This window comes from Sus scrofa, chromosome 14, assembly GCF_054392235.1.
Source record: "Sus scrofa isolate SSC_HxYL_T2T_F1_AM1 chromosome 14, Sscrofa_HxYL_maternal_Yorkshire_Landrace_v2.0, whole genome shotgun sequence".
In the NCBI taxonomy this organism is placed as follows: domain Eukaryota; kingdom Metazoa; phylum Chordata; class Mammalia; order Artiodactyla; family Suidae; genus Sus; species Sus scrofa.
The window spans coordinates 33,702,108-33,719,665 of record NC_139396.1 but is presented as its reverse complement, the minus strand read 5'-3'; the positions used below and the strand labels follow the sequence as shown (position 1 = coordinate 33,719,665).

Sequence of the window (17,558 nt, the reverse complement as noted above, 5' to 3'; positions counted from 1 at the left end):
GAAAAAGGGTTTTGTCAGCTCCCCTTGGAAAAGAAAACTCATAGAGCAGAAAAATGCAATATAGAGAAAAAGACCAACATCATATCCAGTGATGGAATTCAAAAGTACTGGGTCCAAGATAACAGAGATTCAGAGTTCCTGCTGTCGCGCAGCTGAAACAAACACCACTAGGAACCGTGAGGTTTCGGGGAAGAATCCTTAACCTACTGGCCTTGCTCAGTAGGTTAAGGATCCAGTGTTGCAGTAAACTGTGGTGTGGGTGGCAGATGTGGCTTAGATCTGACAGCTGCTATGGCGTAGGCTGGCAGCTGTAGCTGCAATTCACCCCTAGCCTGGGGATCTCCATATGCCTTGAGTGTGGCCCTAAAATGCAAAAAAAAAAAAAAAAAAGAAAGAAAGAAAGAAAAAGAAAGAGAGAAACCAGATAACAAAGATTCTTGGATTCTGAAAGAGAAACCTACCTTCCAGTCCACAATCCCATCCTTCCTCATAAAGCTTACACTATTGCCTTTTAAAAAAATAAAGTTTATTGAGATACAAATCACATACCATAAAACTCATTTAAAAGTGTACAATTCGGAGGAGTTCCCTTCGTAGTGCAGCAGAAATGAATCTGACTAGGAACCATGAGGTTGTGGGTTTGATCCCTGGCCTCGCTCAATGGGTTAAGGATCCGGCATTGCCATGAGCTGTGGTGTAGGTCACAGACATGGCTTGGATCTGGTGTTGCTATGGCTGTGGCATAGGCTGGCAGCTACAGCTCTGATTAGACCCCTAGCCTGGGAACCTCAATATGCCATGGGCTCAGCCCTGAAAGGACAAAAGACAAAAATAAATAAATAAACAAACAAATAAATAAAAGTGTACAACTTGGAGTTTCCGTTGTGGCTCAGTGGTAATGAACCTGATTAGTATCCATGAGGACACAGGTTCGATCCCTGGCCTCACTCAGTGGGTTAGGATCCGGCACTGCCATGAGCTGTGGTGTAGGTCACAAACATGGCTCAGATCTGTCATTGCTGTGGCTGTGGTATATGCAGGTACCTACAACTCCGATTAGACCCCTAGCCTGTGAACTTCCATATGCCATGGGTGTGGCCATAAAAAGACAGAAACAAAAAGTATAGAGCTCATTTGGTTTTGGTATATTCATGGGGCTATGTAACCATCACCAGTATATAATTTCATGATGTTTTCATCACCCCAAAAAGAAACCCCATAGCTATTTGCAGTCACTCCCCCTCATCAGCCCATGGCAACCACTAATCTATCTCCATGGATTTGCTTGTTGTGGACATTTTATATAAATGGAATCAAATATTATGTGACTGTGATTGACTGGCTTGTTTTACTTTGTCCATTTTCAAAGTTTACCCATGTTGTAGCATGTGTCAGTATTTCATTCATTTTCATGGCCAAATAATATTCCACTGTATGGGTATACCACATTTTGTTTATCCATTCATCAGCTGATGGATGTTTGGGTTGTTCATATTTCTTTTGTTTTGCTTTTTTGACAACTGATTTTTTGGTGTGTGGCAAAATATATGTAACATTAAAATTTACCATTTTAATCATTTTCAAGTGTACAGTTCAACAGCCTTAGTATATTAACATTGTGAATCACAACCATCCATCTTCAGAACTTTTTCATCTTCCCAACCTGAAACTCTGGCCCATTAAACCCTAACTCAGAACTCGTGCCTTTCTCCAGCCTCGAGAAACCACCATTCTACTCCCTGTCTCTATAAATCTGACTACTCTGGTTGTCTCATATAAGCAGAATCATGTAATAGTTATCCTTTCATGATGTTTATACTCATTGACTCTTATAAGTAATGCTGCTATGAACATTCGCATACTGCTTTTGTATAAACATACATTTTCAATTTTCTTGGGTCTCTTTGTTCAATCTGTCCCTTAAGAATATATTTGTCTCAGGAATCCCCATTGTAACCCACCAGGTTAAGAACCCAACTAGTACCCATGAGGATGCAGGTTCGGCCTCTAGCCTTGCTCAGTGGGTTGGGGATACAATGTTGCCATGAGCTGTAGTATAGGTCGAAGATGTGGCTCAGATCTGGCTGGCACAGATCATTGCTGTGGCTGTAGTGCATGCCGGCAGCTACAGCTCCAACTCAGTCCCTATTGTGGGAACTTCCATATGCTGCAGGTGCAGACCTAAAAATGCAGAAAGAAAAAAAAAAAGTGCATTTGCTCTTTTTTTTGGCTATATAAACTGAAATTAGCCAAGATCCATATTCTTTTCTGCCAGAAGGAGAATTTCTTTTGTTGTTTTTTGTTTTTTGTTTTGTTTGGGGAGGGTTTCTGTTTTTTGTTGTTGTTATAAACACATGTGTGTGGTGGGTGAGGGGCAACAGAAGGCAGAGGTGGTGCTGTACACAGCTGGTATAGGCTTGGAGGCTGAATGCCACACAGAGGACAGACAGTCCACCCAGCATTCTGGGGCCTGTGACACTTGCCTGGTGGGAGGCTCCCCAGCCAAGGTCCTGCATAGCATCAGCAGTGGCACCTGGACTCATATCACATCATTCAGGGCCTTATGGGCAAACTTGGGCAGGACAGAGGCTGCCCGGTGCATGTCAGAGTTGTAGTATCTCAGCTGCCTCTGCTCCACCTGCTTCTGCATCAGCAGCTTCATGGGCTCCTCAAAGTTGGTGCTTGGGTCTTTGCTGCAGAGCATGAAGCTGATCTGGCCACTGGGGTAGGTGGGGATGGTACAGTAGGCGTAGTCCACCATGGGGAACAGTGACTTGCAGAATTGCTTCATCTCCTTGATGAGGTCCAGGTGCAGCCACTGGTACTCACCCTGGCAGCACAGGATGAGGGTCCTCCTTGAGGGCCATCTTCATGAGCTGGTAATAGGACCCCTTGAAGAGACTCTCGGCAGGGCCCAGGGGATCTGAGGAGTCAGTGATGATGCCATCAAAGGCACCCTGGTTCTGTTTCATGAACTCAAAACCGTCACCCATGTGTAGGGTCAGCTTTGAGCTAGAGTAGCCAACAGCCATGCCCAGCAGCAACTTCTTAGAGACTTGAATGACATCCTCCTCAATCTCACACTGGACCACAGACTCCATGGCAGGGTGTTTCACCAACTCCCACATGATGCCCCCATCCCCCGCATCCCAATGATGTGTGGGTTGGGGTGGCTACAAAGGGGCAGGTTGGCTATCATCTCCTGGTAGGAGAATCTGTCTCTCTCGGTACACTGGGTGATGCTGCCCAACACCAGCACGTTGCTATAGCTCTTACTGTGGAAGACAAGGATATCCTGGTACCTCGAGCATAGATGAGGTAGCAGGTGCTTCACCTGAAGAGACAGGGCCTGGCTGGGCCACAGGCTGCACGTTTTGTGGAACCAGCCCTCGCAGATGGCCGGGAGTGGTGGGGCTGTGGGGGCCAGGCTCCATGTTTTTTGTTTTTGATAATTTCTGGCTATACTTGCCCTTTCCTCTTGAGCCTAGGTCTGTTTCATTTCCGTTCAGGTGAAATAAGCCAATTAGGGAGATAACTGTTTATTTACTTACTTTTAAAAATGATGTTTAATTGATTTACAATGTTTCAGGTATAAAGTTATTTAGTTATACACATATATTTTTTTCAGATTCTTTTCCATTATAGGTTATTATAAGCTATTGAACATGGTTCCCTGTGCTATACAGTAGGGTCCTTGTCTTTTTATCTATTTTATATACAGCACAGTGTATCTGTTAATCACAAACTCCTAATTTATCCCTCCCTCTGCTTCCCACCTTGGCAACCACAATTTCGTATTTTATGTCTGTGAGTCTATTTCTGTTTTGTAAGTTCATTTTATCCTTTTTTTTAGATTCCACATATTAGTGATGCTATATAATATTTGTCTTCCTCTCACTTACTTAGTATGATAATCTTTAGGTCCATCCATGGTTGCTGCAAATGGCATTATTTCATTCTTTTTTGTGGCTGGGTAATATCCCAGTGTGTGTGTGGGCTATATACTACACACACACACACACACACACGCTCTACATCTTTATCCATTCATCTGTCAATGGATGCTTAGGTTGCTTCCATGTCTTATCTATTGTAAATAATGCTGCCATGAACACTGGTTTTGCATGTATTTTCAAAAGAGGAACCCTCCTCTAGTGGGAATAAACTGGTACAACCACTATGGAGAACAGTATAGAGGTTCCTTAAAAAGCTAAAAATAATTACCATATGATCCACAATCCCACTCCTGGGCATCTAACCAGAAAAGATGAAAACTCTAATTCTAAGAGAGAAAGTTTTTAGATCAAAGGATACCCAAAAAATGAGAAAAAGAGTCAGGGCAATAGAAGGTTTGGAAGTAGAGCCAGAGATAATTTAAACCTCAACTTTCCAATGATTGTTAACAGACTCTTCCAATTCAATAACAAAAAGGCAGAGGTTCTGAATAGACATTTCTTAAAAGAAGATACACAAATGGACAATGAGCACATGAAAAGATTCTTAATATCACCAGTCATAAAGCTTCCCATCATTCTCTCACTACTTAGAATTCTGTTGACAAACGGAAAAGATCCAATCTTCCTAAATCAAGAGCCAGAGAAGACAGCAAATACCAGGTATCTTAAGCTTCAAACTCAAAGCAGGATCCCTTGTCTAATCTTTCTTGAGATCTACAGATAATTAGAAATTCTCCCGTGAACACCCATGACACTGTTCACAGCTCACAGTCCTTCAGCACGCATCACGCTGTATCAGAAATACACCACTTCCTATCCCTCCCCCCTCCCCCCCACCCCGCCACCCTCAATAACGACAACCATGATGGCAAAAGCCAATTTCTGGAATCAACACATAGCTTTTTTTTTTTTTTCCTTTGATAAAAATGGAGAGCTATCTACTTATCATCATGGTACAAAGGAACATACTCCACTGAGATTTTTATCACAGCTAACAACAGGCTCTTGCCTCAATAATACAGCAGTAGGAGGAGGTCAAAGGAAATGAGAGGCTGGCGAAGGAGAGGAAGAACAGATGTTCTAATTTGTCAGAAATGTGTCAATTCTTTAGAGATGGATCTGAGACAAAAACAGCAATAAGGCTACTCCTTTCATCTAAGCATCTGCACTTATCCACCTAAACCAAAGGAAACCTGAAAGCTAGGGGTCAGGCCAGGCTTTCAGTGAACAAAACAAAAGCACAGAGCAAAGTGTTCTCCATCCTGGATCTGCACTTCATTTGAACAAGATCTCCAAGGAAATCTATTCCAGTGCTTCTCAAACTATCTGTGGTTAAAGAAGTAAATTTTCCCTGGCTTACTGTGGATTCATTCTTTTGTAAAATACAATAAAATGAATTGCATGTTTCTTAAATATGACATCAAAAGCACAGGTAACCAAAGAAAACACAGAAAAACTGTACTTCATTAAAACAAAAAGCTTTTGTGCCTTGAAGGACACCATATCAAGAAAGTGCAAAGATAACCCACGGAATAAGAGAAAAAAATTGCAAATCATATCTCTGATAAGGGACTTGGAAGAAAATGAGGAACAACAGCTAATGGGCACAGGATTTCTTTTGATGGTAGTGAAGATTTCTAAAATAGATTATGGTGATGGTTAGGCAACTCTGTAAATATACTAAAAACCACTGAACGGTATACTTAAATGAGTGACCTGCATGATGTACAAATTACATTCAATAAATGTTACCCCGAAATGAATTACAAGGAAAATGTTCACACTTGGATGTCATGGTAAATGTCAAATCGTTTTAAAAGTTTCTAAATACCTACCTTCACTGTTTGTACTTACCTCACTGTGGACAGGTAATAAACTGTCCATGGGCCAGCATACAAGCCCACCCACACTTTGAGTAGCCCTGACCTCCTCCATTCTTTTGTCTGTGTGGTTCCCTCAAAGTGGGATATTTAAGCCCCAAAAGAACTACAAACTTCCAAAAAAAACAGTATAGTTTAGTAGCAGAGTAGAATTTCCAGAGTCAGATAAATCTGCATTTGAATTCCAGCTCTGCCACTTATTTTCAGGCTTCATGGTTTTGTTCTCTTGGATCTGAATTTACTCCTAAGGATTAATGAGATAAACCAGACAAAGTGCTCACCTAAGCCTCTGGCACACAGTATGTGTTCAGCAAGTGTCATGCATTATCATCTTAACCTTCTCCTCTTCTTCTTCTTGGACCTTTGCTTCCAACCTCACCTTTACCACATCTTTCAAGCCCCAGATCTTGGCACCGCTCCACGGCACCAACATGGTGCATCTCCCCTTTGGACACGCTGACCACTGCTGCCATTGTGACATGAAGTGCTGACCTGCAGCACCGACCAGCAGGCTGAGTGGGACTGAGAGGAGAAGGGGTCAGGCATCAGGGTAGCAGGGGCTGTGGGCACTGGAAGAGCTAGAAAGGGAGCTTCCTGGGGCTCCCACAGAGAATGGCAGGCAACGTGCTGATTCTGCCTGCCTGGGAGTAACTCCCCATTCCTCTAAGCATGACCCCCTCGCATTTCCTTTCCCTTTGCCTCCACTCGCAGTCCACATGGTTTGTGGCTGGAGGAAGATGTGCTCACAGCTCTGGGTGCAGGCAGGTAACCCTGGTCCAGCCAACCACAGAACTCCATCTCCCTGCATCAGAGGAAGAGCCTATATGAGAGTGAAGGCAACACAGGAAAGCAGAACCTACAGAAGAGGAAAGGAACCCTCTGAGTCCAGCTCTGTCCCAAGTCAGCCCTTCCTGCTTCTGAGGATGTCTCAGTTACTATCAGCTAGGAAATTCACTTGGCTGCCTAACCCAGGTTTTGAGTTAGTTTTCTGTCACTTGCAAACAAAAAATGCTTCTAAAAGGAAAATCAGCTCCTCACCGAAACCCAAACATGATCTCGTCGTGGCGGAGGTGAGCATCATCATCAATAGACAGGATGGCCTCTGTCTCGATTTCATTCCAGGGCAGGAATCGATTGTTCAGGCTGTTCTTCTCAGTACGGACCACCTGCAAAGAGGAAGAAAAAACACACTAACGATCAACACTGTGCTGCAGAAGGCAAAACCAAAACTGCCTTTAGGTCAAAGGAAACTGGCTAAATATACTGCATAATTTTGTCTGCTTACCTACCACTTGTAAGATCTAGAAAAACCGTCTTCTAATTCAGCAAATATATAATAAGGATTTCACACGTTAAGCTTTATTCACTTGCTGCTTAATTTTCTTGTTTAATAAGCTAAAGCTGAGGGTTATTTTATGTACAGTGTAGGGTAATTAAAAACAACTTTCCCAGGAGAACACAAGGTGGCAGAGTAGAACTGAAATGACGATTCCCAGCTCTGGGATCTGCCAGTTTGCCCATAAATTTTAAAACCAAACTCAGAAATCCCTTGAGTCTATATAATTTATGACCCCCAATTTTAAATCCTTTTTTTTTTTTTTGGTATTAAAAAACACAAAGGACAGCCCATCCAGCTGAGGTTAATTACTTCGCCTTTGCAATTCCTATCTGCAAAACTGACTGCACTTAACAAAAGCTTTTTCTTTCAAGGTGTACCTAATTTAGTCAAACTAAGAGTTTCTGTGTCCCCAGAAAATTCTAATTCAAAGAACCTCTACCCAAAGTAACCCACGTATGCAGCGCAGTGATTTCCTTACAAAACAAAGATGAGTGCCCCAACAGGAGAAGTACATTGTAATAAAAAAAAAATTATTTAAATCCAGAGTTCCCATGGTGGCACAGCAGAAACAAATCCGACTAGGAACCATGAGGTTGCGGGTTCAATCCCTGGCCTCGCTCAGTGGGTTAAGGATCTGGCGTTGCCCTGAGCTGTGGTGTAGGTCACAGATGTGGCTCGTATCAGATGTTGCTGTGGCATAGGCCAGCAGCTCCAGCTCCGATTCGACCCCTAGCCTGGGAACCTCCATAAGCCTCAGGTGTAGCCCCACAAAGCACAAAAAGAAAAAAAAAAAAAAAAGTATTTAAATCCATCTCAGATAAGCACAGTTTACTATAATGTAGGCAGTGGCTTTATTATTCACCTTGCTCCTGACACTCAAACAAGTATGAACATACCCTGTGCCTTGATAGCTCATTTTATTTTTATAGTTTCTATATCTAATTAATCCAGCTAATGAGGACCATCCTTTCACTCTCAAAAACCAGAAACAAGGAGAACTTCTCGGAATTCCCGTGGTGGCGCAGTGGTTAACAAATCCGACTAGGAACCATGAGGTTGCGGGTTCCATCCCTGGCCTTGCTCAGTGGGTTAGAGGTCCGGCATTGCTGTGACCTGCGGTGTAGGTCACAGACGCGGCTTGGATCTCGAGTTGCTGTGGCTCTGGCATAGGCTGGTGGCTACAGCTCCAATTAGACCCCTAGCCTGAGAACCTCCATATGCTGCAGGAGCGGCCCTAGAAAAGGCAAAAAGACAAAAAAAAAAAAAAAAAAAAAGAGAGAGAGAGAACTTCTTAAGCAATCATCTCTTTACAAAGCCAGGAAAGGTCATGTTAGTTTCCATAGAATATTTTACTTGTAAGGAGGCTAAATTCCATGGAGCATGAATGTAATTTTATCCAGGGTCTAAAAGTTTATGAAGGTTTTCAAAGGTACTCCTGTGATCTCAAGAGTATGGTCTCTTCAGCTTAAAATACTTTCTCCTATTCCTCTCCCCAAATCAGCCTCTCCCTGGAAACCTAGCTCAGATGCCTCCTGTCACTCACCACCCTTGTCAAAATTAACCACTTCTTCTCTGTCCTTAAAGCAGAGGCCTCATGTTTCAATCCATTCATTCTAGTATACTTAGAATCGAGTTAGTTCAGAGCTAGAAGGGCCTTGGCAGTCACCCAGTCACCTTTCACTTGACACGTGGACAACCAGCTAGACTCTTAACTCGTACCTCCTAACTCCAAGTCAGTTTCTGCTAAACTTAGGGAAATTTATAAACCTCACCCCATGGAAAATACATTACTAATTTGTGTACTATCAAGAAATAGGACTTCCCATGTGGCTCACAAGAGATAACAATGCTGCAAATAAGAAGAGGTGAGATAGTTTATCATTTAGAATGTTTACTTTAATAAAGAGCTTGTTAAGATGTTGCCTCGGTCCCAGAGGAGTTCCTACCAAGGAAAAACAAGGACAAATCTACAACAGATTTGCTACCACAGAGAGCAGATGTCAGAGCCAAGCAGTAGACAGAGAAATCCACCTTGCCCTGTGGCCCTTCTGACCAATATAAAAAGCCCCAAGCTTGGAGCCTCCGCCTCCCAAGCTTCGGTTCAGCAGTGACAGAACAAAGGTACTGAACCGTGGGTCAAGGCACAGAGAGGAGCAAGGAGGGGAGACAAGGCCACTTGTTCACCATGGTGGCTGCCAGGCTCTACCCCCAGGGAGTGGGAGAGTGGCCAGAAGTAGCAGAAGCCAAATGCCAACCTCAGTGATGGTAAAATGCCATCTATCTTATGGCACACCCAATTTCAGAGACAGGGAAATGTAAAATGATGTCCACTTCAGAATCAATGGACTACAGCCACTGTTCAAACACTTGCCCCCACAACTATCCTCAGATCATTCATGGTACTTTCTTATAACTGGCATTCACTTCATACAGAACTGCCGTACTGCCAGCTCAGGTGAATGAAGCTCTCAACTCTACCAGTGAACACATGAAGCTTAATATCTAGTAACCAATACGCAAAGCTTAAAATGAAGGGAAAAAAAAATCACTGAAACATCCAATTCTTGAATATTCAATTGTGGATTAGCAGTTTTACAGGTTAATCACCAGGAGGATTACCTACAGCACAATTAGTAATCCAGGAACACTGCACAGAGCTTTAGTACTCAAAGTGTGGTCCAAAGGCCAGCAACGTGGCCTCACCTGGGACTCTGTTAGAAATGCAGGACTGCAGCTCTTCCTTAAACCTACCAAGTCAGAATCTGCATTTTAACAAGATCCCCAAGCGAGTCCTAAGCACATTAAAGTTTGAGAGGCGCTGTACAGAGGAAAAAGCATGGCTCTGAAATCAATCAGGAAAGCTTGAGTTCAGGAGTTCCCCTTTGTGGCTCAGCAAATTAAGAATCCCACTAGTATCCATGAGGATTCAGCTTCAATCCCCGGCCTCGCTCAGTGGGTTAAGGATCCTGTGTGGCTGTGGCTGTGGTGTAGGCAGACAACTGCAGCTCCAATTCCACCCCTAGCCCTGGGGCTTCATATGCCACAGGTGCAGCCCTAAAAGGAAAACAATCTGAGTTCAGATTCCAATTCTAGCAGCTACTAGATGAACATAAGTAAGCAACCTCTCTGCTAAATCAACATACCACCCTATTGTGTGAAAACATGACAACCCTACTAACAACCTCTTAATCTAAAACAAGAAACAACAAAAAAACCCAAAAGGATCATGATTTGATCTCTAGGACATATTCAAACTTTTTGCCCAATTACAAAGTAACCAATTCAAGAGGACCTGATTGTCTTTTGGAAGACTTAGAGCGGAAGGTCTCATATCAAATGTGTCTTGGCCTAGCTTTCATATCCAGCTTTTTGAGCAAGTTTATTAAAGTCCATTAAGAGGCCAAGTCCATTAAGAATACATTCCCTGGATTCCAGGAATACAGCACACATACCATCTCTGCTCATCCTGGCACAACTCCTCTGGGCTGAATGACAGCAAGATCTTTAGGATTAGGGAACCAAAACAACAGCCATCAGAATGAAAGAAAAGCTTTTAAGGATTCACAGAAGCAGAGCAACAAGTAGGCGGCAGCTTATTTGTGATGAGCTCATCAACAACTGTGGTCGGCAGGTCTGCTTTAAGGATTTAGAGTGGTGGTTCTCTGCTAGGGGTGATTTTGACCCCCAAGGGACATTTAACAATGTCTGTGGACATTTCTGGTTGTCACGGATGGGTGGGGGTCAGGGGGTGGTGAGCTTCTTGCATCTAGTGGGCAAAGGCCAGGGATGCTGCTAAATCCTGCAGTGCACAAGACTGCCCACCCCCACCCACCCCCGCCACAGCACCACAGAGAATTAAGCAGCCCGAACATCACAATGCCACTGCTGAGACACCCTGATTTTGTTTTTTGGGGTTTTTTGGCTACATACACACCCGTGGCATGTACAAGTTCCTGGGCCAGGGATAGAACCTGCATCACAGCAGCAACCCAAGCTGCTACAGTGACAACACCAGATCCTTAACCCGCTGTGCCACAAGAGCACTCAAGACACAATGATTTAGACTCAACCACCAGGAGATAAATGTAATTTGTAACTTAAGCACAATCACCTTTTCCTCATAACCAAAAAGAGATTTCTGCCCTTATAAATTTTGCAAATACAAATGAAAATTAAGGGGGAAGTAAAAGCTTTCTTCTCTCAGTTTTGCTTCAAAGCCATAGTGCTTAATGGCTAGTCAAAAGCTCAGCAAACCAATCATTACCCATTCTGGCACCAAAATCAGAAGGACAAAAAGACTGAAATATTTGTAATGCAGACATGCAGCTCAGTGCTGGCCTCTAAGGATCTGAGATAGAGCAGATTAAACATGAAAGAAATGAGTCAACCAGAAGTAATACGTCATGTTTAGAAAATATTCTCCCCAACCCTCAACAGTGGCTATTTCTTTCAAGCCTTACGATTACAGCTCAGTAATGTGTGAACATGAAGACTGACTTTCAAGTTATTAATTAAAATACCAGTATGACACTGACCAGAATTTACAGAGCACAGTGCCTGGCATACAGTACATGTTCAACAAGTGCTTCATAAATGAACGCATAAATAAATGGGAAATAGGGTTCTACTTTCAGAATATGGAATAAAGATTTGACAGAGTTCCTGTCATGGCTCAGCAGTTAACGAACCCGACTAGTATCCATGAGGACATGTGTTCAATCCCTAGCCTTGCTCAGTGGGTTAAGGATCCAGTGTTGCCGTGAGCTGTGGTGTAGGTTGTAGATAAGACTAAGATTTCACATTGCTGTGGCGTAGGTGGCAGCTACAACTTCAATTCGACCCCTATCCTAGGAACCTTTCCATGTGCTGCTGGCGCAGCCCTAAAGAAAGAAAAAAAAAAAAAAAAAAAAAAAAGATTTGAGAAGTTTACACATCAAAAAGTTTTAAACACTGAAAACTCAGTATCGAACCTAGTTTTCTATGGCAAAAAAATCCACCAACCTACGAGCATGTCAGGAGCAGTGCTAATGCTCATTTTTCCTATTTCATGTCCCAACTCCCTGAGGATGTGTCACTGGTTCTCTGTTCACCATCATTCATGACGGCCTGGACTCGCTCTTCCTCTCCCCACAGTGCAACAGTGGAACAGACATGGCCTAGAACCCACCATATGCAAATGTGCATGCTGGATAAAAAATAATCAGTATCTTCAGTTAATATTCAGGCTGCTTCTTGAAGAAATTTGGAGTTCGTGAACAATAAAAGAACTACTACTCAAATAGAGGCATTTCCCATAATTCATTAATAAGGCATTTGAACCTAGAAATTATCATACTAAGGGAAGTAAGTCAAAGAAACACAAATATATGAGATTACTAATATGTGGAATCTAATAAAAAATGATAACAAAGAACTTATAAAACAAAAACAGTCTCAAAGGTTTTTAAACCAAATTCATGGTTACCAAAGGGGAAACATGGGGGAGGGAGAGAGAAATTAAGGGGTTGGGATTGACATATACACACTACTATATATAATATAGATTGGTAACAAGGACACCGATAGCACAGGGTAAATTATTCAATATTGTGTAACAACCTACATGGGAAAAGAATTTGAAAAGGAATGGATAAATGGATATGTACAACTTATTTACTTTGTTGTACACCTGAAACACAATTTTTTAAAATTACTTAATTAATTTTATTACATTTATAGGTGTACAACAATCATCACAAACAAATTTTACAGCATTTCCATCCCAAACCCTCAGTGTATTCCCCCACCCCCCAACCTGTCTCCTTTGGAAACCATAAGTTTTTCAAAGTCTGTGAGTCAGTGTCTGTTCTGCAAAGAAGTTCACTGTGTCCTTCTTTGAGATTTCACATGTAAATGATAGCATTTGATGATGGCGTCTCATTGTCTGACCGACTTCACGTAGCATGATAATTTCTAGGTCCATCCATGTTGCTGCAAATGCCGTTATTTCTTTCCTTTTAATGGCTCACAACTTTGTAAATCCAAAGTTTATGTTCCAATAAAATTTATTAGGGGGAAAAAAAAGGTATTTGGTTTCTATCCCAGCAGAATCAGCCAATCCACATAAATTAGCCAAGTATCAATTCACGTAAATATTTAATTAGCTACCCTAAGTCTGATTCCCAATTAATAGCAAATATCTCAATATCTAAGGGATGAAAATATAAGTAGTTAGTGCTATTAACAAGGAAAAATGGAACATTTCAACAATTTAGTAAGTGATAACTGCTCAAGTGAAAACAGAATAATGAATTTGGATTCAAATGGAAAAACTACCTAAATACGGAACATTTTATAACAGCAGCTCTTGACTAGCCAAAGCTGGTCTTTGAAGCTGGTCAGAAAGAAAAACAGGACATGTAGAGATGGAGTGAACAACCCTAAGTCAGAGAGTAAGTGAAGGGCAGAGGCCACTAAAAGGTAGAACATACTAAACAGCAGTAAAATTGGACCATGTCTGTAGGCAAAATAAAGCACCATGCAAACACATAATTCCACCAACTAAATTCACCAATTTAAATACACTTACAATGCTGTCCTTTTCCTCTTTAAGGCAAATGTTGCCCAGCCAAACCCAACAGTCTATGACAATACATGTGCATGCATAATACACTTCTGCAATGAATCCATTTCTGAGAATGAACTTTATGTCAAGCCATCCTACAGACAAGAAAGGTAAACAGCAATGAATTTTTGTCCTCCATCCTCCCCTTTCCTCTGACTTAAAAAAATAACCAGTCATAGAGCTCGAGAATCAAAGAAATGAGGTTCCAGAGGAAGACAGGGCCATGTGGGCCTACTTGTGAGGACTCATATGAAACAGAGCTTCAAGTGACTGGGTGGAGAGGGATCAACAGAGAAGACAACTGAAGCAGCAGCAGCAGTAAAACCTCTTGATTTCTCAAGGGGCTCATTCATTCAATAAACACCACTAAGTGGGGGCAAAAAAATGGGAAATGCAAAGAAGGAAGGAAAAGGAATAAGAAGGCAACGTGGTGAATTGGCTCTCCATTCACAACTTTAAATTTGAGTTTAATGCAGTAAAAAAAAAAAGTATGTTTTAGATAAGATTATCTTCATATATATATATATCATATATATAGATATAGATATAACTGAATCACTTTGCTGTACACCTGAAACATAACATTGTAAATCAACTGTATTTCAATTTTAAAAAAAAGACGGTCTTCATTTATAAGAGAAAAAAGCTGCCAATGATCTCTGTGAAAGTGTAGGTAAAAGAGCATATGTTAAAGGTTCACCATAAATGAGAGAATACATAAAAACAGCATGACACAGCACCTGCCCAGCACATAGAAAATGCTCAAACATTGTTAGCAATTACAATAAGATCAGCGCAATCTCTTCTTTTAATTTGTAAAATATATATGTATGCATGTGTATATATTTATATGTATGCTGTACCAAGAAATTTCATTTGGTAAAACAAAAAAAAAGAGAGAATATACAGTGAACTATGGTCAGAGGTTCTAAGACCTAAGTTCTAATTTAGGCATTAATAAGTAGAGTGACCTAAAGCAATAAAATTCTCGTCTCAGATTCCTTACTTTAAATTATTTTGAAAAGTGCATATAAACTGGAGATCCCATTGTGGTGCAACAGGTTAAAGGATCTGGCATTGCCTATGCAACGGCTAAGGTCCACTCAGGTTGCTGCTGAGGCACAGGTTCCATCCCCGGCCCAGTGCAATGGGTTAAGGATCCGGCATTGCTGCAGCTGTGACATGGGTCGCAGCTGCGGTCGGATTTGATCCCTGGCTCAAGAATGTCCATAAACCACAGGTGTGGTGGGGGGTGGGGGGGGAGAGTACATATAAACTAAGAGGGGGCAACATTACCTAAAGAACTGATTTACTGCAATTAGTAAATCATTTATGCAACATGACTTTTCAGCAATTCCTTTATACTATACATCTATAAGTCTTGCTATTATTTTCTGATTTCTGGTAACTTTGTTTTATATAATTCTCCTCATAGCCTTGTAGTCCATTCTCAAACAGACAAAGAGAGAACTATAGCCACCCGATTATTAAGTGAAATACTGTAAAATAAGTAAACCAGATACACCAATACCTGGTGAATTCTACCAAACTTTGTACAATCTGGGACCCAGAGAAACTGGACTATTAGCTTTGCTTAGAAATCAAAAATTAAGAACATGAGCATCTGATACATTCAGGGAATATTTTCAAGAGTAGAGTGGGTACAGTCAAAAAATAAAATGTATCAACTTTCTAAAGAACAAGGCTTTAGAATTATCTCTACTCTTGCCTGAGGTCCAGCCAGAAGTAAAGCCTTCAAGTGCCCGTTTGGCAGAGGCCCACGGCTGAATATTAATGACTCTGGGTTGACAACACAGCCAGTTTCTCTCCCAGTCCTCCTTCGTAGACTACTGGGGCGATAGTATTAAAATACTACCCTGGCATGACATTAAGTTCCCCAAAGAGAACTTTCCTTGTTCCATTCTAATATCAAGAGCTGGGAAAGAGGAAAAAGGGCTGAAAAATCATCTTGTATCCCCACAGTTTCCATCTGGGAAACATGGCACATTCCGGCGTCACCACCACAGAGACCAGAATTCTCCCAGGGCGGCAGGATATGCTTATCTCTGAATCACCACGTCCACCAGTACTGCCCCGGCCCAAACCGCCAGCACCCCTTGCCTGGCTCCTGCAAGAGTCTCTGCCCTGCTTCTGCTCTTTCACCCACAGTCCCACACATATCACGTTACTCCCTGCTCAAAACCTCCAGAGGCACCCTAACACACTTAGACTAAAACCTGGAACCCTTAGCATGTCTGCATGTGCTAGCCTCTGCCTCCTCCAACCCTCTCAAGCTCTCCCCCCTCGATCGTTCCACCCTGAAACACTGGGTACTCCTCCATGTCCTGAATACCACAAGCTTCTCTTTTTTTTCCTTCTGTTTTTTTTTTGTTGTTGTTGTTGTTGTTGTTGTTGTTGTTTGCCATTTGTTGGGCCACTCCCGCGGCATATGGAGGTTCCCAGGCTAGGGATCTAATCGGAGCTGTTGACGCCAGCCTACGCCAGAGCCACAGCAATGCAGGATCCGAGCCGTGTCTGCAACCTACACCACAGCTCACGGCAACACCGGATCGTTAACCCACTGAAGCTTCTCTTTTTATTTTTATGTTTTTGCTTTTTAGGGCTGCACTTGCAGCACATGGAAGTTCCCAGACGAGGGGTCCAACCGGAGCTACAGCTGCTGGCCTATGCCACAGCCACATGGGATCTGAGCCATGTCTGCAATCTACACCACAGCTCATGGCAACACTGGACCCTTAACCCACTGAGTGAGGCCAGGGATTCAACTTGCATCCTCATGGATACTAGTTGGATTCATTTCCCCTGCACCACAATGGGAACTCCCTGAACATCACAAGCTTCCTGCATTGCCGTTCTCTGTCCATTCCTTCAGAATTTACAGGGTCCATTCTCACTTCATTCAGGCTTCTGTTCAAATATCCCCTCTTCAGAAAGGCCCTCCAAGGCAGCTTGTGTAAATGAGCTGTGCCCTTCATAGAGAAGAGAACTAAAAATTAAGAATCAAGGGACTGGCTGTCACAAGGCAGAGAAATGAGTGAGCACAGCAATTAGACAAACAAAAGAAATCAAAGGCATCCATATAGGAAGAGAAGAGATCAAACTGTCACTGTATGCAGATGATATGATACTATACCTAGAAAACCCTAAGGACTCAACCCCAAAACTCCTTGAACTGATTAATAAATTCAGCAAAGTGGCAGGATATAAGATTAACATTCAGAAGTCAGTTGCATTTCTGTATACCAGCAATGAAACATTAGAAAAAGAATACAAAAAAATGATACCTTTTAAAATTGTACCTCACAAAATCAAATACCTCGGAATACACCTGACCAAAGAGGTAAAGGACTTATATGCCGAGAACTATAAAACCTTAATCAAAGAAATCAAAGAAGATGTAAAGAAATGGAAAGATATTCCATGTTCCTGGATTGGGAAAATCAATATTGTGAAAATGGCCATCCTACCCAAAGCAATCTACAGATTCAATGCAATCCCTATCAAATTACCCATGACATTGTTCACAGAACTAGAACAAACAATCCAAACATTTATATGGAACCACAAAAGACCCAGAATCGCCAAAGCAATCCTGAGAAACAAAAACCAAGCAGGAGGCATAACTCTCCCAGACTTCAAGAAATACTACAAAGCCACAGTCATCAAAACAGTGTGGTACTGGTATCAAAACAGACAGACAGACCAATGGAACAGAATAGAGAATCCGGAAATAAACCCTGACACCTATGGTCAATTAA

The 17,558-nt window shown here is 42.0% G+C and overlaps 1 protein-coding gene and 1 pseudogene across 3 annotated transcripts in view; both read right to left on the bottom strand.

Annotated features, from left to right (window-relative positions):
• The window catches only part of EXTL3 (exostosin like glycosyltransferase 3), a 51,997-nt gene that overhangs the window by 25,833 nt on the left and 8,606 nt on the right, over positions 1-17,558 (bottom strand). For both annotated transcript variants that reach the window (XR_014828435.1, XM_021074090.2), the window contains exon 2: positions 6,875-7,002. Coding sequence is in view for 1 of the 2 variants with exons in the window: in XM_021074090.2 (XP_020929749.2) it covers positions 6,875-7,002 (128 nt within the window). In the remaining variant the exon portion in view is untranslated. The remainder of the gene's footprint in view (positions 1-6,874; positions 7,003-17,558) is intronic.
• LOC110256867 (spermidine synthase pseudogene) lies at positions 1,495-3,585 on the bottom strand (annotated as a pseudogene). Its single transcript, XR_014828442.1, has one exon. The product of XR_014828442.1 is annotated as a spermidine synthase pseudogene (transcript).